The 23,281-nt window shown below is 42.5% G+C and overlaps 1 protein-coding gene across 1 annotated transcript; it reads right to left on the minus strand.

The window, feature by feature from the left end:
• Window positions 1-10,105: 10,105 nt before the first annotated feature.
• Window positions 10,106-23,026, minus strand: LOC142202742 (low molecular weight neuronal intermediate filament-like). Its single transcript, XM_075273039.1, has 4 exons — window positions 22,200-23,026; window positions 13,490-13,810; window positions 13,199-13,323; window positions 10,106-10,840 (listed from the first exon to the last, which is right to left on the minus strand). The coding sequence occupies exons 1-4, from the start codon at window positions 22,911-22,913 to the stop codon at window positions 10,582-10,584; spliced, it is 1,419 nt and encodes a 472-aa protein (XP_075129140.1). The 5' UTR covers window positions 22,914-23,026; the 3' UTR covers window positions 10,106-10,581.
• Between the last annotated feature and the right edge of the window lie 255 nt (window positions 23,027-23,281).

Raw genomic sequence — 23,281 nt, forward strand, 5'->3', positions numbered from 1 at the left:
TGCTATTATTATACATTTGGGTCTCTTTAGACCCCAGAGTATAATGATCAGAGGGCCAAGGGAGATGAGCGAACATAAAAATCAGTGTTACTCACCTCTCCTGTGCTCCGGTGTGACTCCCTGCAGTCTTCGGGCCTAATACTATGTGGATGGGGCACCGTGGGACATTATACTGTGTTGCGGGGTCACTAAGGGACATGATGCTATGTGGAGGGTTCACTGTGGGACATAACACTGTGCAGAGGAGCCTCTATGGAACATTATACTATGTGGAGGGGCCACTATGGGACACAATACTGTCAGTACACAATCCTGTCTGGAGGCCAGTTTGGGACATTATTGTCTGTGTAAATTGTGCGTTATGCTGTGCGGGGGCCAGTTAGAGGGGCAGGACAGGAGCGAAGGGAGTGTTCTCCTCAGTTTATACATCTGATTTCCATGAGGAACCATTATAATGAATTCATGTCTTCCAAGAAAACCAGAGGAAACATTATTTAACCTACTTGTCATTCAACCATATACAATATTATTATTCTCAATGTGGCCAAATACAAGAAATATACAAGAAGAACCAGAAAAATAACTGAAGTATAAGTGACATGTAATAATCCTATTAATATTATAAATGTGAAAGTTTGTGAGTTTGGATGTTTGTGGGTTTGGATGTTTGTTAGTCAATCACGCAAAACCCGCTCGACCAATTTGGCTGAAAGTTTCCACAAACATAGTTAATACACCCGATTGCGCAATAGGCTACTTTTCGTCACAATAGCGCACATACGTTTGTGCCAGGACCCCCACAGAACCCAAACTCACATCACCATCTCTGCAATCTCACACACTTTGGACCATAGCAAGCCACAAAATTCATATTGCCCTCTGCAGCCTCGTCCCTAACCCCACACAATCACATATACATATACTTTACCACTTTGCCCCTCCCCTTAACGATACTCCAGGAGGTTCTCTTTAACGCTCCGGAGCAGCCATGTTTGCCGACCCCCACCGCTTTGACAATCCGCGACACCGCCCACCCATGTCAATACCCCTAGGAGGTCTAATAAATGCAAAAAAAAAAAAGTTTAAAAAAAGTAAAAAAATATAAAAACAAATAAAAAGGATTAAAAATTCAAATCACCCCCCTTTCCCTAGAACACATATAAAAGTAGTTAAAAACTGTGAAACACATACATGTTAGGTATCCCCGCGTCCGAAATCACCCGCTCTACAAAGCTATACAAATATTTTTCCTGTTCGGTAAACGCCGTAGCGGGAAAAATGGTCAAAAGTGCCAAACCGCCGTTTTTTCACTGTTTTAATTCTGATAAAAATTTGAATAAAAAGTGATCAAAGCAATAACATTTCCCGAAAATGGTAGAACTAAAAAGTACACCCGACCCCGCAAAAAAAGACGCCCACAGACGTATAAAAAAAGTTACGGCTGTCGGAATATGACGGCTTTTCAAAAAAAAAAAAAAATTTAACACAGTTTTGGATTTTTTTAAGGGGTCAAAATGTAAATAAAACCATATAAATTTGGTATCCCCGGAATCGTAACAAAACACAGAATACAGGGGACATGTCATTTTGGTTGCACAGTGAACGCTGTAAAACCAAAGCCCGTAAGAAAGTCGCAGAAATGCATTTTTTCGTCAAATCCACCCCATTCAGAATTTTTTCCCTGCTTCCCAGTACATTATATAGAATAAATAATGGTGGCATCATGAAGAAAAATTTGTCCCAGGAAAAATTAAGACCTCATATGGCTCTGGGAGCGGAGAAATAAAAAAGTTATGGGGTTTAGAAGGAGGGGAGTCAAAAACGAAAATCAAAAAATGCCATCGACGGGAAAGGGTTAACTTCAAATACTTCTGTCCCAAAGGCACTACGTACAGTTTCTCACAACACCGTATCGTATATATAGCAGCTCAAATACAAATTAACTTCAACACAAAAGTCTCACGTATTCTCTGAATTACTGCAAAAACAAGATACAAAGTTACATTTCATATCCCTTACCTTATACACAGTACGAAAACCTTACCCACGCCTGTATATACCCACTTCTACAATCACCGCAGACGAAGTCGCGGGTACCAGCTAGTTCCATATAATATTATTGGTTACTTTCACTTCTGGTGTATTTAGGTATGTAATAATCAGGGAGATATACAAGCGTAACTATAAGGAGTATCAGTCGCACCCCAGGCTCAGAGGAGCATCTCTGCCACATAAGACACCAGCATTATAAATTGCACATGGTGGGTGTTCAGGGGCGTATTGGCTATGTATATTATGGTTCAACTTGAATATAGGCCCCTGGTCTGGCAAGCTATCTGCCCTCGACTATTGCCACGGAGTGTAGCCCGGCTGCCCCGGCTCTGAAGGTATTGTGCCTGGGCGGCGCTGATAGTATGTGTTTAGTGAATCTCTCGGGTTTCGTTCAGACTGGACAGGTCCTAACCAAATCTGGCATTATACTCTAGGGTCTCTTCAGACCCCAGAGTATAATATGCTGAGGCCAGGGGAGGTGACAAACATAATAAACAGTATTACTTACCTTTCCTGAGCTCCAGCGCACTCCCTGATGCTTTCAGCCCTCTTCAACTTTGGCATAGATGTGGGTTATTCAGGTGTCATTGCGCTTTATGATGCCAGCCTGGCCCAGTTTCCTGGGCTCCAATATGGGTCTTCTGGCCTCTTCTGGTCTTAGAGAGATCACGAATGACATCAGAGACTGCGAAGGCCTGCAATTGGGCCTCAGCAGTCACACTGGCAACATGATGCAAAAGACACTAACGTGACCCACATGGCATTACATTGGCATCGTTCAGGATGCTTCAAAGACATGAAAATGTCAGAAGATGGAGCCCAGAGCCAGGAGGGGGTAGGTGACACTAAACAGACCCCAGAGTATAATGATGGGTTATGGGTTATGAACCGACAAAAATCTGGGGTGAACGTCTGAAATTTTGGAACATTCATAAAGAATGCATGGGCCACTATAGGACATTATAGTGGGTGGAGGGGCCATTATAGTGCATTATAGTGTGTGGAGGGTGGGTTCACTATGAGACAATATGCTGTGTGGAGGGGCCACAACAGGACCTTTTACTATGCGGAGGGGCCACTATAGGACATTATATTATGTGGAAGGGCTACTATGGGACTTTATACTGGGCCATGATGGGGCATTATAGTCTGTATAGGGGCTACTCTGAGACATTATATTGTGTGGAAGAGTTACAATAGAGCATTATAATGAGTAATGGGACATTATACTCCTCGTCAGGACCATGCCCAGGCATTGTAGGGAGGTCATACAGGCACGTGGAAGCCACACTCACTACTCAGCCTCATTTTGACATGTTTTAAGGACATTACATCACAGTTGGATCAGCCTGTAGTGTGTTTTTCCACTTTAATTTTGAGGGTGACACCAAATCCAGGCCTCGACTGATTAATAAATTTGATTTCCATTGCTGATTTTTATGTCATTTTGTTGTCATCACATCCAATTTTGAACAGAACAAAGTATTCAATGAGAATATTTCATTCACTCAGATCTAGGAGGTTATTTGAGTGTTCCCTTTATTTTTTGAGCAGTGTGTATACATACATTTTATATATATATATATATATATATATATATATATAGTCCTATGAAAAAGTTTGGGCACCCCTATTAATCTTAATCATTTTTAGTTCTAAATATTTTGGTATTTGCAACAGCCATTTCAGTTTGATATATCTAATAACTGATGGACACAGTAATATTTCAGGATTGAAATGAGGTTTATTGTACTAACAGAAAATGCGCAATATGCATTAAACCAAAATTTGACCGGTGCAAAAGTATGGGCACCTCAACAGAAAAGTGACATTAATATTTAGTACATCCTCCTTTTGCAAAGATAACAGCCTCTAGTCGCTTCCTGTAGCTTTTAATCAGTTCCTGGATCCTGGATAAAGGTATTTTGGACAAACAATTCAAGTTCAGTTAAGTTAGATGGTCGCCGAGCATGGACAGCCCGCTTCAAATCATCCCACAGATGTTCAATGATATTCAGGTCTGGGGACTGGGATGGCCATTCCAGAACATTGTAATTGTTCCTCTGCATGAATGCCTGAGGATTTGGAGCGGTGTTTTGGATCATTGTCTTGCTGAAATATCCATCCCCGGCGTAACTTCAACTTCGTCACTGATTCTTGAACATTATTCTCAAGAATCTGCTGATACTGAGTGGAATCCATGCGACCCTCAACTTTAACAAGATTCCCGATGCTGGCATTGGCCACACAGCCCCAAAGCATGATGGAACCTCCACCAAATTTTACAGTGGGTAGCATGTGTTTTTCTTGGAATGCTGTTTCTTTTTGGACGCCATGCATAACGCCTTTTTTTATAACCAAAGAACTCAATTTTTGTTTCCAAAATGAAGCTGCCTTGTCCAAATGTGCTTTTTCATACCTCAGGCAACTCTATTTGTGGCGTACGTGCAGAAACGGCTTCTTTCTCATCACTCTCCCATACAGCTTCTATTTGTGCAAAGTGCGCTGTATAGTTGACCGATGCACAGTGACACCATCTGCAGCAAGATCATGCTGCAGCTCTTTGGAGGTGGTCTGTGGATTGTCCTTGACTGTTCTCACCATTCTTCTTCTCTGCCTTTTGATATTTTTCTTGGCCTGCCACTTCTGGGCTTAACAAGAACTGTCCCTGTGGTCTTCCATTTCCTTATTATGTTCCTCACAGTGGAAACTGACAGGTTAAATCTCTGAGACAGCTTTTTGTATCCTTCCGCTGAACAACTATGTTGAACAATCTTTGTTTTCAGATCATTTGAGAGTTGTTTTGAGTAGCCCATGATGCCACTCTTCAGAGGAGATTCAAATAGGAGATCAACTTGCAATTGGCCACCTTAAATACCTTTTCTCATGATTGGATACACCTGGCTATGAAGTTCAAAGCTCACTGAGGTTACAAAACCAATTTTGTGCTTCAGTAAGTCAGTAAAAAGTAGTTAGGAGTATTCAAATCAATAAAATGATAAGGGTGCCCATACTTTTGCACCGGTCAAATTTTGGTTTAATGCATATTGCGCATTTTCTGTTAGTACAATAAACCTCATTTCAATCCTGAAATATTACTGTGTCCATCAGTTATTAGATATATCAAACTGAAATGGCTGTTGCAAACACCAAAATATTTAGAACTAAAAATCATTAAGATTAATAGGGGTGCCCAAACTTTTTCATAGGACTGTATATATATATATATATATATATATATATATATATATATATATATATATACACATTAGCAGCACCCGCGACTTCGTCCGCGGAACCCTGACCCCCTGCGCGACCCACTTGTAGCTTCTTCCTTTGCCTTGTGTCCACAGCGGCTCCCTTTTCCTCATCTCCCCAAAATAAACAAAACTAAATACAGCCTTAACTTCAGGCAAAAAAAAAAAAGAAAGAGCTGCTCGTCTGAGCCACTAACTAAGCAGAACTGATAACCTAACCATAACAGGTACAATATACTGTAGTCTTATTGGACTCAGGGTTACAAGATAGAACCATACACCTACTTTCACCCCATGGAACTGCACACAATGCAGGATCTGCAGCTTTTTTCTGACCCAGTAATGAGCCAAGGATCTACCCGCCCTGGACCACACATATGTCAGAAACCTGGGGCTGATATATCTGGACTTCCGCACTCTGCCTGTCACTTTCTCACAGGCCGCAAAATCACGGCCGCAAAATAGCGCCGCGTATACGATCCCGGCTCCCATTGAAATCAATGGGAGCGTATATGGCCCGCCAAAGCTCCCGCGGCGTAGACGTGCCAGATTATGAGCCAAAATACATTGTGTGAATGCACCCTCAGTTGACTTGTCAAGGGGCAAATTTTGCTGCAAATACTACCGTAAAATTTGCAACACTTATGAAATAAATGTAAATGGGGTTCTCGAAAAACGCCATTCACATGTAGTAAAAAAAGATACTCAGATTACAAGTTAGGCCATGCTGCGGATTGTAAATTCTGTCCCAGATTTCCTCAAGGGATTTTACCCTTTGCAATACATAGGATGGATCCATGAACACATAAAGATTTGACTGCAAATTTTCAGCTGATTTGCAGTAAAATCCTCAATGGAAAAAAAATATACATCATGTCTGTACCTAAAATAATTTTTTGTTCTTTCATAATGGACCATGGAAGATGGTGGCATCTATCCAGGCTGATATACACACCAGTCACAGAGAAAGTTTAGCTGAGAGATATAGTGTAAGATATCGCCTTCTAGAGACTAATGTATCTAAAATTTGGCAAATAATGAAAAAGCTACTGGTTTGTAGTGGATACCCGATGACCCTAGATAGTCAATGGAATCTATTGGGATCTGGTGCCCAGATGGATCTGTCTATACCATTCTTTCTGTTCCTATGATGTAATGGATGAATGGTAAAAACGATGCAGATGTGAACTTACCCTTACATCTGCTTTTTCGTACCCTACAGATAGTAGGAAAAGGGGTAGATGGAAAGGACTTCAAGATGACACCTCACAGGGTTTCTTTGTAGTCTGCAATCATGGAAATGCCCAGGTCTGCACAGGAGCTTTATACACAAATCTCAAAAATATAGTCACCAAAAATATGTTTTTTTCCTGACAACCAATCTAAATTATTCAAGTATTCTTGTTAGTCTGTGTACCATTCAGGGATAAAATTGTTAATTCATGGGTTTCTACACATGGGCCAACTTGGATAAAATTATACTACTGATTTATGTTCGCCACTTCTACCCAGATTCTGTAGGGTCTTCTACTTAAAGAGAACCTTTCATGTCCTCAGTCACATGCGGTTTTTTACACACCGCTAGAAAGCCAACAGTGCACTGAATTCAACGCACTGTTGGCTTTCCCGTTATGTGCCACTGTGGAAGAGATATCGGTGCCGCTACCAATAGCTCTTCACTGTCAGAAGGGCATTTCTGACAGTCTAACTGGGAACGCCCCTCCTGACAGTACTGTGTGTAGCGCTATACTGTGAGGGGGCATTCATTACCTCCCAGCGATGACAGTGATCGGTGATTGAACGCCCTCACCGCTCACCGTTAATTGCTGGCCAGTAAGGAACAATCCCTCACAGTATAGCGCTACACACAGTACTGTCAGGAGGGACGTTCCCAGTTACTCAGGAACACCTATCTAAGAGTATGTTCACACGGAGGAAAAAGTTGCGGATATCTTTTCCGTTATGTGAAAATTACACACCGCTCGCCGCGACAGAATGCCAATGCAGCATCGGCATTCCGCCACAGCACCCCGCTCCTGTGTAGAACCAAGTGAATGGGCCTACACTGAAGCGTTTATCATGCTGCGGACGCCGTGGCTGATTTAGCCGCGGAATCCGCGACAAGATAGGGCATGTTGTTTGTTTTTTCCGCTACTAGCTAGCGGAAAAAAGAAGTGAGCGGCTCCCATTGAAGTCGTTTTTTGGCAGTGGATTCTGAAGCACATTCTGAGTGCTCTGATCTGCTGCCAAAAAACTCAGCGTGAACATACCCTAACAATGAAGAGCTATCGGTAATGGCACTGATATCTCCAGCCCTGGGACACATAACGGGAAAGACAATAGTGTGTTGAATAGAGATGAGCGAGTAGTGTTCGATCGAGTAGGTGTTCGATCGAATACTACGGTATTCGAAATACTCGAATCGAACACTACTAGCAGTTCGAAGTTTAAGGTTCGATGCAGAACCAGCGTTGATTGGCAGAATGCTATACTTTTCTAATAGTATTTCTGAGGGCTTCCAGACTCTTGGCCATAGTTTGATGTCTATACCTTTAATGTAAAATTGTCCAATTTTGGCGAAATTAAACGTGAAGCTTTTGGCTCAATGCAAAATCAAGGATCCAACCTACTAAGTGCATTTACAATAATGGTGTATTCTAATATGGCTTACCTTAGGCATCATGGCTTGGGTGACATTATTATTTGTACCTATGTTATATCTTCACCCCTGTTAAGAATTTACTCCAATACATTTTGTAAACTTGGATGGAGCAGAGGTAGGAAAGTCTTTAGCCACAAAACAATAATGACACAAGTAAAAATGCCCCAAACACTTCCATGGTGTTACTGTTATGTTTTATTATTGTTTTCCAAGTCAAAACTCAGATCTACAGACAAGATCATGCAAGGATTCCTCAACTACCACAGTGACCCGAACTGTACACACGGCTAATTCCATATTATGCTTGTCTCTCCATCCTGTTAGTTATCCCACAGGCCTCTTGTACTGCAGATTTAGTATTAGATTCTTTGCTTTAGTATTGTTCTCTTAAGATTTGGGCTTGTACATAAGCAGGAATATCACACAGCACCTTGAGTCTCAAGTGATGTAGGAACAAAACATTTCCCGATGTAGGTGAAGGTCTTCAATGGCCCTGTTAACTACAATGGAGGCGGCTATGTACTGGGCCGAGGATACAATTCACAAAGAACCAGGTTTAGCGAGCAACATCACCAGTTTAAGAGGTTGTAAGAGAAGATCATGGTTACTTCTAGGAGCACCATAGACTGTGCCGTATTGCAACCTGAAACAAAGTGAGGCCTTGTTGTGGCATTTTGTTCATAGACAGCCATCTTATGTTTCTACCGCTAGAAAACTTGGCCAAAGTGCACCTTGTTGTGACCCGGTATAGAAGTACCAGCACTGATTCATTAGATAGAGGACATGACCTAAGGGGCTAGTAGTATTATTAGGATTTGGATCTATGGTGCCTCACATATGAGCATCACATCACTTGTACCCCTCAATCGTGTGGATCGACTCTGTTGCATGTCTCAATAAATCGCTGTTTGTTCTAAATAAGACCTGTCTGTATCAAGGCCACTTCTGGGGAATCTCCAACACACCCAAGAGTCACCAAGTAGCCATGTTTATCTAAGTCTTACAATCCCTTGAACTCTAGTGAGTGCTGGTTCGACCCAAAGCACAGATTCTTCCATAAGTTAACAGGACCACGTGGATGGTAATGGAAAAAGAAAAATGAAGTCTAGCTCATGAAACTGTAAACCAACCAAAGCCTTCACCTTCACTCACAATACTGGTATATCTTCATTGACCCAGATGGCCTCCTTACATGAATGGATGGAGCAATGGATACAATCCTATAGGAGAATTCTGGCTATACACTCATAGTACATAAGCAAATAAATACACATGTGAAAATTGATGAAAGGCTGTACCGCTTCCAATCGGCCATAGTACACTACTGCCCATCTACCCTTTACTATCAGATTTTCTACTGTCAAAAAGTGTAATGTGATGTCCAATAGCTATAATAGTTGTCGCATGTTTCCTGCTGTGACATATGTAACTGGTGGTAATGGCAGTGATGAACAGACGGACATCCAGACAGACATGGTCATGAGTATTGCCAGGAGATATGTGATTGGAGCCCATGATAAAGGAGGTCCACAGCACCTTTGATACAAGCAAACCATGAACATTGGAGCTCAATGACCCATGACTTGGTTGATCTTCAGTTGTCAGATCCCTGGAAGTCTCTGTAGACTTTAGTATGGACATAGCATGTGTCCAGCAAGTGCTGCAGCTGGTCATTGATATTAGGTAACTTCTGGCCAAAGGGAGCAGTGCCTGCAAGACTCCCTACACCAGCTGAATCTCCATAGGCTGCAACTACTGGCGAGGTATAAGGACCCTCAAACAGCCGTCTGCAGATGGATGTCCCTGGTATGGCTGCTAACCCTAGTCATGTTTCAAGACTCATTTAATGGGTTGGACATTGCCTTACAAGACAACAACCTTTCGGCGGCACTAGACAGACAGTTTTCTTCCTTCTGGAGGAGATCTAATTTACATACTTTTTTCCCAAGGAGCAATGGCTATAAGACTCCAACCAGCAGCTGGATCTCCATAAGGAAAATTATTACCTCCTACCCAATGGTAATGGGTAGCTAAAGGTTGCTAATCCTTGGCTTTCCTATGGATGGGGGAAGGAAGAGTAGATGCCAAGATGGTGTTCATCTTGGGAAAAGATGTTTGCATTGGTCTGTCTGCTGATAAAACACAATTGTATAAGGTCAGTGTGAGCCTAATATAAGATATACATCTATAGCTCCATATTCTAGAGGGTTTTTGTCTGGCACATAAAAATTTTGGAATAACAGTGTGGGCCTATAGCTTTGGTCTGCTTTTGGCAGGCCCACTGGTAAGATAAAACTTGTCAGTGGTAAGGATATATTATATAGGCCTGATATATCTGTTGCTTTGTCTTGTCTCGTGTTTTTCCCGAAATATATATTGGTAGCAATTTTATTTTTGCTGAATTTGACACTAGATCTAAATAATACCGAACAATATAACACCTGTATATCCTGCATATTGTCACGAGGATGAATAAAATGGCTCTTGATAATATTGTATGGCTTCTTTTTTAACCCGTGCTAGCCCAGCTGCAAAAAGTTGAAAAAAGAAATGAATGAAGAAAATGTGTTAGTATGGCAGGTGTGTGGGTTTCAGCATATCGGAGCTAGCTCAGTTCTTGGAGGGCTTTTTATCTGAGGATGCATCTCCTGATTTTGGAGCTTTGGCTTGACTACCCTTGCCTCCATCAGATACGTCTTTTTTGTCGTCTTTCTTTTCTTCTTTTTTCTCCTCTTTTCGGATGGTGACTGTAGTTGAGCTGATACTCTTCCCGCCAGAGTAAGAGCCAGGGGAATATGGGTATCCAATGCCAAACATGCCGCCTCCTCCCACCGTGGTCAAACGGGTCTCCTCTCCTTCAAGGAGTTTCCTGGACATTGACAAAATATATGGTTATAGGGTTAGTACGGTGTACCAGTTTGCACCAGTTTTTGGTGGATAATACTTATTATAGGGTTATGCAACTGGAAAACTAACATAGAAAAGGACTTTAGGAATATTAGTGTCAGGAAGCTGCTGCCAAGGCGGTTATGATTATGGTATGCTACATAAGGTCCATAGAAGTTCATAATGACATCACAGTTCTACTACTTTACCACTGGAAGAAGGTCGCACATTGGGGCTGACGCCATCTCAGAATAGATGGGTTATTTTGTGTCTGGTACATTCTCATACATTCTGTTGGCAATGATGTTAGCCGTTGTGCAAGCATTGTGAGATTGGTCACTGCATAACTATCGTATAGGTTAGTGTTGGCCAATGTGGATTTACTGTTAATAGTAGGAATCGTAACTTGTAAAATGACTTAATAAAATGGATCAATTTATATTTATTTTTGGGATGCGCTCCTTTTCTTTTGGGGATTCACTTTACAAATAACCAGACTGTCTGATACTAAACTGTGTATAGAACGGTGTGTGTTTTATGCATACTGTGCAGGCTGTGTAGTACAAGAGGTGTGTATTACAAGTCTGTAAGGGTGTGTTCACATCTCCATTGTAGGACCATGAGAACAGATTAAAAAATAAAATGGATCCGCCTAATGACAGACAACACAATAGCATCCAGAGCTATCCCATAATGCAGTCCATTAGTTTTTCCATGTTTTTCCAGGACTTTTTCCAGGACTCTTTCATCCACAATTTTAGTTGGACCCTGCGCAATATGGACTCCAATACAGATGTGAATGTAGCCTAACTTGCTCATGAGGACATTGTCATGTACTCAGAAAGAACTACAGGAAACTCCTAGGATAGCTCAGCATGGACTCCTGGACTCCTAGGATAGCTCAGCATGGACTCCTGGACTCCTAGGATAGCTCAGCATGGACTCCTGGACTCCTAGGATAGCTCAGCATGGACATGTATGTCTCCTCCCACACATGACACAGATGACAAGGTCATGACATCACCAAAGGTCCACCAGGGTCTAGCACTGACCCAGGGGGAGTGACTTACGGTTGGTTCACATCTGCTTTTGTATTCTGTCCGGGGAGAGTCCACATGGGGACCCCCGAACGGAATACAAACGCAATTGCAAGCGCTGTGCAGTAAAAGCACACGGACCCCATAGACTATAATGGGGACTGTGTGCTTACCACATGGGGTCCGGATGATTCGTGCAGGCAGTGCGCGGCAAGCACACAGACCCCATTATAGTCTATGGGGTCCGTGTGCTTTTACTGCACAGCGCTTGCAATTGCATTTGTATTCCATTCAGGAACAGAGCATTAGACTTTCAAAACCATCTGTAGCAGCCATTTTGTGACTAAATGGAGTTTCAGAACAGACAAAGAGCAGAAGCAGCTTTTCAATTAAGGACACCAGGTATTTTTACTATACATTAGGACTGAAGGATCCATTTGGCCATTATGCCTCTCTAGAGTACTTAAAATCTGTAATGTCCTGTGCAGATTTGTGACAACTTGTTATGGTTCCTTAAATGGTCACTAACTTTTCAGACAACTTAGACTCATTTGAGAGCATGTGATTCTGTACATAAATATAATGTACTTTACTTAAAATGTTGCTTCTTTCTGACTACAAAACCTCTATAAGGTTCTTGCCAGTGGTGCTTTCCTTCCAACTAATTTGCAGTTCACTCCCTGTTCCTAGGGACATTTAATCTCCACAGATACAAGATGAGTTTACAGTTTAGTGGAAATTGGAAGGTTCTTTTTTCTCTTCATACAGTGAATAGAGAGGGGATGGGCTGATTCTCCTCACAGCCTGCAGACATGTTTATAAGCTGATTTCTCTGTGCAAAAGGACTGAACATTCTGCAAATCTCATATCTTAAAATATAAGAAACATCTTCTATGCACTAGTATCTACTCTGACTGCATGTGTGATTACAAATGGGATATTATTCAAAGACAGAACGCAGCTTTCCTGACTGTGCTCAGAGATTGCTCTTTTCCTGTGTCATGCCTGAATGTATTTGCAGTTCAGTGTTCCTGGATCTCGTATGTGATGGTCATTTGGGCTTTTCGTAGCTATTTGTTTGCTGTTGTACATTTACTCCTGGCAGAAATACATATAAATAAACCAAACTAGTTATAATGGATAGAGAAAGGGGCAGTCTGACAAATGTAAAATGTGCTGCAGCCATGATGTGATTATTAGTAGCTGAAATACCGATAGGACTCCATGTATGACACTTATACAGTCATAGCACAGATTGCCCAGCAAGACCCAGTACATATTTCAACTTTTCATGAAAGTATTACCTGTATGCAGCTATTTCGATATCCAAAGCCATCTTGACATTGAGCAGATCCTGGTACTCTCTCAAGTGACGAGCCATTTCTCCTTTAGTAGTTCTTAAAGCATTATCCAGTTGGTTGATGGTTTCCTAAAGAAATCAGTAGGAAATTTGAAGAAGCTATAAAGAAAGCTAGAGTTGCTGTCTGAATAGTAGCATTGTATTATATTTCTATAAAATATTCTAGATCATAGGCAGCAAGACGTCTTACTAAATTTAGCACCACTGATGCAAGATCAGGCCGAGAATCTGTTACCTGCATGTGACCTATCTCTTCATTGTTTCTGTCCTCTGCCTCCTGGAGCTGCCTCTCCAGTGATTCATTAGCACTGCGCAGGGCATCAATCTCCAGAGTCCGGGCTTGCAGTTGTCTGCGGTATTCTGAGATCTCTTCCTTGGCTTGGCGGACATTATCATTACTGCGGGCGGCCTCCTGGGACACGTTGGCGATCTTGGTCTGGTACCATTCCTCAGCTGACTGCTGATTACGGGTGGACAGGACCTCGTATTGCATGCGAATTTCCTTTAGGGCAGCTGTGAGGTCAGGCTTACTGACCACATCCATCTCTACCGTGATCTGTAAGACAAAATTCCAAAAACGTTAGTCGCCATATATATAAGGACAAGTATAATGCTCCTTCTCTATCATTGCTAGGTGGCAGAGCCCTCACCACCTCTGTTATCTGCAAGGTCACTCTTTACCTCTTCTATCTCCCAGACTACTCCTTCTCCAACTCTTCTATGTGTCAGACCACTCATCTACCAACTCTTTTATGTATCTGAGCACAACTTTCTCCCCCTTAGTGTGTGCCAGGTCTATGCCATTTCTAATGTGTGCCATATTATTCTATGATCACCTCCGCCACTTGACAGACCACCACTCCTACATGTCTACTAAGTACCTGACCATTCCTTCTCTACCTGTACTATGTGACCGCCTACTCCTTCCTCATCTTTGCTTTGTGCCAGGCCACTCCTTCCCCAGTTCTGCTTTGTGTATAGCCATTCCTTCCCCATCAGTGCCACTACTTTCCATCTCTGCTGTGCTTTAGACTACTCCTTTCCCATCTCTCTATGTTCAGGATCACTCCTTCTCTACCTTTGCTATATGCTAGACTGACTGCTCCTTCTCTAACTCTACTTTGTGCCCGTTCTCTCCTACTCCACATCTGCCATCCGCCATACCACTACTTCTCCATTTTCTGCTATGTGCCAGACCATTCTTTCTCCAGTAATTCTATTTGAGACCTATTATCCAATCTCATCGCTTATTTCCAATACCATGGCAGAGTCCTTTGCTTTTAAGGTCTGATACTAAACTAAAATTATAAATATATTAAAGGGGTTGTCCCATCTCAAGGATCCTATCTATACTGGTAGCTTATGTAAATTGAAGACTTTTCCTAAATACATTGCATTAGAAATTCTGCTCTCTTTGCCTGCTATGTGACCTTATTCCTCCTATTGTTTACACTGCGTTGCTATAACCACGGACCTGGGAGATAGGACAAGTGACGTCACTTACTCAGTCATTTACTCAGTCGGCAGGACAATCCGTTCAGCTAATTGCAGTTTGCTGATAAAGATGAATCTGTTATCTCTGTATGTAAACACACAGATAACACTGAGTCTGTTCTGTACAAGAATCTTCATAATATCTGATCTGCTTAAGTGTTCTGTGTCCAATTCAGAGGGGGGGGGGTGAGGGAGGAGAAATATAGGAAGTGAGAAGCAGACACTGCATACAGCCTGGCTGAAAGACTGAGATGGGAGAACCCCTTTAAAGGGTTTTGATGATTCTAAGTATCCTAATATCTACCTGTAGTGATTTGACACCTGACAACCCCATGATCAGCTATTGTCAGCAGCTGATACACAGAGACTGGAGCAGGAAGTAGACAGTGCTGTTCTCTGTGTGGTGGCTGAACTGAGTCACTACAGCTTAGTTCCTATTCAAGAGCGCTTATCTGCAGTACCTGGTCTGACCACTACACAGAGAACGGCGCTGGGGTGATCAGTGGGGGTGTAGTTGTCAGACCCACAGGGATCTGGTATCGATGACCTATCCAAAGGAAAGATGATCAATAGTTTAGCTGAGAATACCATTTTAACTTTTCCTACGACAAAGGTCTAAAAGGTGCACGAGAGACAAACCATACTAAATGTGAGGGAGGGGCTGTTTAAAATGTGAATTTTATAAGATGCCAATTGATATATGGCCATATTAATGGTCAGGGATGAGCGCACATGGCACATGATAATATAAAGCTAGTTATATCCATGAATAGGTTCCAATAGGAAGAGTTCAAGTCTACGTAACTCTATTCTATTTGTAAGTGATGGGGCAAAACTACAACCTCCAGCATGTCCTGAGAGGTGCCAATGTTATATCTGCAAACTGCGCTGTGCAAATATCTGGTTCATGTGAATTCTGACCCTTCATCCTGTAACCTTCTCAAGATACAGCAGGCACTGAAAGTGTTAAACCAATGACTGCCGACTGTAAATCCCAGCAGAGGAGCCCAATGAATTATGGGTAAGACAAATGCATTAAATGAACAGCTGGACAGAGGGGATTGAGGGAATAAGTGCAGGCTGGACAACACCATCTTTAAGAATCTTATTATCATTCATCTCCCGGAGGAAACACTTGTGTTCCGGGCAGCGGAGCCTGGAAGATGTCTCTATACAGCAATGGCAGGGATCTTGGCTGGAGGTCGCCATGTGTTGTGATATCTCCTCTGCAGGCTACTGTGTCCCTATATTACACGGCAGCTGGTCTAACATACTGTATATTAGATATAAAAGTATATATTTATTGCTAGTAATAAAGGACAAGAGAATTAAGTTAACTCATATTTTGTAAGAGAGTTAGCAGTTGGGCACTGCAGGCTTTGCACTATATATAATGCTACATACAGTAACATGGCAGTATTTAAGCACATTAGTATGTTACTGCTACTTAAACCGACTGTTCATTTATATATTTAACTTGCTTCTATAGCGCCATCATATTCTGCGGTTTACAGACATTGTCAGTCACTTCCCTATATTGGGCTCACAATCTACAATCAACTGTGGGAGGAAACCGGAGTACCCGGATGAAACCCACGCCAACATGGGGAGAACATGCAAACTCCTTGCAGATGTGGTTCTTGGCCTTTTCTTACTGCCTGTATTAAATATTCCTATACTATGGCATTGACATGAGACCTATCAGGTAAAGAAGACCTGTAAAGCTTTCTACGAGCTCTATGTTATATTGTTCCTCTGTTGTCCCTCCTGGAACAGTATGAATAAAATGACATGGAGATTCTGTCATACCATTAGGAGACCCTGTCTCAGAGTCTGTCCAAAAACGTGGGACTTTTGCAGGACTTTTCATCCAATGAACTCATGGAGAACATGACAGACCCTATTTTAGTCAATGGGGTCCCCCAGGATCTGTTGGTGTCCGTCATTAGACGACTGCATATTAACTGTTCATTTTTCTGGCGGAAACCGGCGGATTCCATCATAGTATTTTCAATGCACTGTTCTGTTCGGTGCATGATATTGTATTATCATGGCGGCCAAATTATTGTCACAATTGGCATTTACGCCAGAAATTCAGGGTAGTCACAATGCTAAATCTCTCCTACAGAGTTTTTGCGGAAACAGCGCCCTCAGTTGTGTGTGGGTAGTATTGCCTCGCTAAACTTTTTTAGCCTTTCTTATGCCCGGTTCACACTAGTGCTTGTATTCCGTCCGCAAGGAGTCCGCATGGAGACCCCCCCGGAAGGAATGCAATCGCAATTGCAAGTGATGTGCTTGCAAAGCACATGGAGCCCATAGACTATAATGGGCTCTGTGTGCTTGCCACGCACTGCCCGCACGAATGAATTGTGTGGGCAGTGCGCAGCAAGCACACGGAGCCCATTATAGTCTATGGGCTCCGTGTGCTTAACTGCACAGCGCTTGCATTAGCGTTGGTATTCCCTTTGAGGGGGTCTCCATGCAGACTCCTTGCGGACGGAATACAAGCGCTAGTGTGAACCAACCCTTAGATGGCCACATTTTAGTCAATACTTTGCATCAGTATCTGGAAGCCGAATCCTTGCATTAAAGTTCCCTCTGTGTAGCATCATCTCCTGGTTATGTTGTATAAATACTAATGCAAATATTGCTTTGTAAGGCTAATGGCAGCAAAAGATAAAAGCAACGCATTGTGATTTGTTCCTGCAGCGCTCTTCACAGAAAGTCCGCAGAGGTTTCCTCTGGGGACATTCTGCTTCCATTATACCTAGAGAGAAAACGCCGGCATTTCCATAGGTATAATTGCATACTGTGAAATCACAAGGTGTCCATAGGGCTTATTTTTAAACACTATGGGGATGGGATTTGATGTAATCCCATCCACTATACAGTGACTGTTAAACGTCACATTTTTTTCCCGCTGTATTTCTGCAATGGGCAAACCACATTGTTTACACTACGTGGCGCCCCGGCCTTAGGGAGTTATGCATTGGAGTTCTGCAGTGGACGGACAACTCACCTTCCTACAATCCTAAATGGCAAATCTGCCAAAGTAAGTAGCTATACAGAATCAAGAGATGTATTACTGAATAACTAGACAGATTTACCTTTCATGACCCTGGGAAAGGTAAGTAAGTAAGATCCCCTGTATAAGTTGTAATGGTGACCACATTGGTTGTCATTGTTGCTTTCCCAGAGCAAATATAAAGAATAAGTGGCCAATTAGAGTCTGACAGAGGACAAGTCAAGGACCTGCACGAATAAGGAAAATCTCAGCCAGAATCCATAATGGCAGGAGGTGTGATAGATGAGCATATGTAATTCAATGTACAGGAAAATCTTACAATTCAAGACTCTGACAGCTATATTACTTGATATGATCACCTGCTACAGTACACAGGATCAATCATCGTGACAGATCGCAGCTAAATATAGCAAAAGTAATACAAAGATCAATGCAGAATGTAAGAAAAGCAATGGTAGAGAGAGAACAAAGGAAAAGGCTGTACGTCTTCCTCCCCGTATTTATCATAAAGACATATTAGTGATTATCTTAGCTCCTGGATTAAGACATAAGCAATGTAGATCGGGAATATAAAACCGGCAGATGGCTAATCCTGAATACAGTAGCCAAAGATGAAAAACAGGGGGCTCATAAATACATATACGGAGATTTATTAAATCTGGTGCAAGGGAAAAGTGCTGCAGCCAATCAGATCTCACTTCTCATTGTTCAACGACCCTTTGTAAAATGAAAGCACTAATCTGATTGGCTGCTATAGGCAGCTGCTCCACTTTCCTCATGTACCAATTCTGAGAAATCTTCCCACAATGGCGTATTGTCACCAAGAAAAAGAGAATCTGTTTCCCGTAACATTCCTTGATCAGGTATTAATCCAGAAGAAGCCTGAAGAGCCTGTACAAGATTATTCATTTCTATGGCGTCATAGACACATCCACATGTCAGTGTCTGGGCCGCAAATACCATCTACAAAATATGGAGTAGTTCCGATTCCTGTCTGCATTTGTGGCACAGACTCACTCATACAAGTCTATGGAACCATACAAGTCTTTTGCGGATCTTGGATGGCAGATGACATAGTACTGCAACGTGAACATGTTTTTTGCGGAATACGGATCAGTTTTTTGCGGACAGTAAAAACCGCCAGGGTGCACGTAGTCAATGGCTTATGGACAGTCAGTCTCATAAATGTAATAAAACAGTATAGACTAAAGGCCATAACACATGGGTCGAAGACAAGCCAAATGATTCTTCATACGAATGCTCATTCCCATGGAGGGCAGGGTTTACACTGCGCTTTTATGACGAACTGCAAGCTGTTTTTAATTGTAGTATTGAGTAGCGCATGTTACTCTGCATTTCACCTGCATGGTAATGGACTGGTTCACATGACGTGTTTTTGCACGACAAACACATGCGGTTTTATATAAAAGCACAAGTGTTTTTTTGAAGCAAAAACGTAAACCCAGCCTTACTGGCGTATGCCGTTTTTCAGTACAAAAGCACTGGGTAAACTCAGTCTAAGGCCCCATTGCAGACGTCAGCAGGATTGACTGGCACAGCCGGCGCACGGGTGGCACATGGATGTCATCTGTTTGCCAGCTGTGCTGCGGTGGCCCCATTGATTCAACAAATAGGAGCCGCGGAAGCACGGCCGCAAAACCAGACAGGAATAGGATCTGTCCTGAGTTTTGTGGCCCGGACTGTTGGTCAGCACAGTGATCCGTGTAATACACGGTCGTGTACGTGGGACGATAGAAAGGTATAGGTCAGTGTGCTTTCAGGAAAAAAAAAAAAAAAGCACACCGAACTCGCACATGGTTGTTTGCATTCACAAGACTAGGCTTCACCTGTGAAACACGTCCATGTTTTGGTCAGATTTACCGGCCGGCAAACGTGGGTGGTTCTGGTAAAGAGGGGACATGGCCTAAAAGTTTTGATTAGGGGGAACCTCAGACATAATTTTGCTTGGTGAACCTGAAATCACAAGTCCACCCCTACATATAAATCTGCCAACAAATATCTAATGTCTATGGATAACTTTGCGGAAAAGCAGATTTTTTTTTTTTGCAGATTTTGCTGCGTTTTTTTTAAGTCCAAGCCAAGAATGGCTACAAAAGGAATGGGAAATATATAAGAAGCTCTTATACTTCTCCCTTCTGCTCACTCCACTCCTCTCTTTGGCTCAAAAAACCGCAACAAAATCTACAACAACAAAACGCTGTATTCCCACAACGTGGGGTTTCAGCCTAACACTACATTACACTATTATACTCGTCTCCAATAACATTTGTGACTTGTGTGCTGACCTTCAGAAGTCTCCTGACCAGATCTACCAGTATTGTGTCTTCTTGGCACATGTCATGCCTTTGTTCTATCATCCCTACACCTACACAGAGCGCTAGTAGCTGTAACAGTGTCTTCATCTTCATAAAGGAGTGTCCAAGAAACCCCTAATAAACCCCGAAGCAACCACAATGTACCTATACCGTCACTGTACAGATGATAGTCACTTAAAGTAATTGCCTTTCATGGTACCCAGATGCGTCTCCATAAATATTAATGTCCTTATTTAATTACATATAGGGTCGGCGGTGTTACATACGGATTTAGTTTATGCCAAAAAATAATTTGGGTTGAAAAATGCGGGTGGGGGTGTCAATGGCAAACATAAATGAATTGGTATAACTATAATATTGATATAGAAGATAAAAACTAATCTACATTGGGAATGTGTGTGTGAACATGTATAGTATAGATATGTGTGTGTATACATAGTGTGTGTATATGACATAGGTGACTGTGCACATTTGAAGGTGTGGTCCTTTTATATGTCCTCTGTGCCGTGGCGGTCTTTGTTAAAGTGGGTGTGGTCCTGCCGAGCTCATCAGTATTGGATCCCCCAAATATTACTGCATTATAGGAAATCAATAGATGGATCTCTCAGCTATATATCAGTATATCCATAACCCGGAGATGTCCAACACAACCATTAGCATACCCTACATAACTCACAGCGCAGTGTGTATTACTATGGTCACACCTGTTGTGTATAATGGCGAACAATCGATGTATCGTAATTATTGTAAAAATATTTAGCTTTCCGTTTCCTTCCCACGGTTCACCTAAGACTTCTGCACCGCAGTTACGTCTCCATTTTTCTCCTGTGGTTTTTCTTTGATGAAAAGTGGGCAGAGATCCAAGAGGAGAATATAAAGATTTTCTCTTATCCTTCTGCTCTCCTTGGGATATAGAAGTTCTCTTTATATGGATGTGAGCTGAGAAAAGGTTTCCTATAAATTCTACTTTCTATTATAAGTTATTATTAGTTGGTGTATGTTAGAATAGAAAGAATTGGCATACATAATATATACTGTAATAGGTAATGCATGTATTGAATGTATTCCTATTACCTATGATATATGTTGTGACAACCAGTTATTGCCCCTTGTGGCTCATCCTTCCTAAATATCTCAGCATCCTTCGCCTAATGTAGTGTCAGCGCCCCAACCCTCCCCTATCCTGTTGGGTGCAATCTGGTACCCATCATGGGATAGCATGTACAGTTTATGGTCCCACATGCCTGACAGAAGGAGCTGACCGCTACCAAAGTCATGTGGGTCATAAAGGGAGCCATGCTGTTGCTATGGGACCAGTGGCCAGGGCAGATTACATTTCACACCCCGTCCAATGGATTATGGGAGTGTCTACCAAAATGGCCAAGTCACGCAGTAGTCAGTGGTCAGGCACCAGCCCCTATTTGGGTTTTGGTGGTCCCAAATATTTCTGCACACGCCATATTACTCATGATGAATATCAAGCTTCAAGTATAGAATACAATTAAATGTGAAGCCCTAAGCACCTGCCTACATTGCCCATACCATAAACATAGTTTCTGATCTCTAGTGCCGTGATTCTTGTACCCTCCAACAGCCCCTATAATAAACTTCCATTACACGTGTCACATTGCATGGGCAGCGCCCCCTCTTTATACCAGGAACAGTCTCTGGACCGTTCTTTGCCTCTCATTGTCATTAATGAATATGACATCATCAGTATAGCTGAGCCCGGACTAATACAGAACAGCATGGATGTCAGCAAGGTTAATCACATATTAGTAGAACCTAATATTGATATTGTATATCCCATTCCCTTTTATAGGACATGCCCCTGGTATGGGATATACCCTCCACTCCCCTGCAGTTATATAACAGTACTAACAGGGCATTAGCTGTAACATCCGCACAGTCGACTGTACTGTCACAATTTGCTAATGAATACATTGTATAGAGTCGCATATCTGGACATCCTGTCTCCACTTCATAGGCAAGCCTCATTTGTCTCCATTATATCTCATCCACTCCCCTCCTCCCTTCCCTGCTGGAGCCACAGCCCTGCCAGACACCCCTTCCAATTCCATGGGACCCACCTGAGCCTCTGTCACTGCAGCCTGAAGCTCAGCAACCTCCTCCTCATGGACCTTCCTCAAGAAAGCCAGCTCATCTAGCAGGGATTCCACCTTCTTCTCCAACTGGAGACGGTCCAGGGTTGCTTGATCTACATCCTTTCTTAAATTCTTCATGCCATCTTCAGCTTCTTCTCTCTTGACCACTTCATGTTCCAGTTTCTCTTGCAGTTGGTGCACAGCATTTTCCAGATGTTGACAGTCAAGCTGAGCTTGGTCCTTGTCATGGAGTTGTTCTTCCAGCCTAGATCTAAGCTCCCTGATCTCCTGCTCATAGACCTGGCTTAGCCTTGAAGGCTCGGACTGCTTCTGCCTCAGCAAGGTCACCTCTGCCTCCAGTAACTTGTTCTGCTGCTCCAGATGGTGAACCTTCTCAATGTAGGTGACAAAGCGGTCATTGAGACCTTGCAATTGTTCCTTCTCATTAGTTCTCACTATCTTCAACTCATTGCTGAGAGCTGTGGTCTGAGGAAGATCAAAATCTACCTGGTGCACTGAGGCAAGGTGGCTGGCGGGGGACCTGCTGATCTTCCTGTAGGAGGAGATGTTAGAGTAGGTATCTCTAGGTCTATAGGCTTGGGAGGTCCTGGAGCTGGAAGTATACAGGTGGCTTGAGGACCTGGGAGATTCCCCAAATATCTTCTTGTAGGATGAGGTGTAAAGATCCCTTGAAGTCATGGTTAAGCCTTTGAGGTGGGTGTGGGATGCTGCTGGTGATGACTGAGAATGTAGTACCTTCCTGCTTCCCTCTACACACAATGCACACTGCAGACTTCCAGCATCACTTTATATACAGACATTGCTGAAGCTACCCATCCCAGAAGCAAGCCACTCCCAGCACTACAGCATGTGCCCTGGCTCTGCAGTTATCCCATCCAGCAAAGGGAAGGGTTAATCAATTCAGATCACTGCTGCAGATACAGAGGAATACAGCAGATTTCAGCACTATGCAGGATTTACCTGGTCCCTATGGTATCCATACTGGGGCTACGCTTCTAACATCATCAGATTATCATCAGCTAATAGTTTGGACAGTTAGATGCAAT

The sequence above is a fragment of the Leptodactylus fuscus genome, chromosome 5, assembly GCF_031893055.1.
Source record: "Leptodactylus fuscus isolate aLepFus1 chromosome 5, aLepFus1.hap2, whole genome shotgun sequence".
In the NCBI taxonomy this organism is placed as follows: Eukaryota; Metazoa; Chordata; class Amphibia; order Anura; family Leptodactylidae; genus Leptodactylus; species Leptodactylus fuscus.

Coding starts and splice junctions, on each gene's coding strand:
- LOC142202742 (XM_075273039.1), bottom strand. CDS start 22,913: ATGACTTCAAGGGATCTTTACACCTCATCCTACAAGAAGATATTTGGG. Junction 13,324..13,489: donor AAGAGATAGGTCACATGCAG/GTAACAGATTCT, acceptor TGATTTCTTTAG/GAAACCATCAACCAACTGGA. Junction 10,841..13,198: donor ATCGAAATAGCTGCATACAG/GTAATACTTTCA, acceptor GTCAATGTCCAG/GAAACTCCTTGAAGGAGAGG.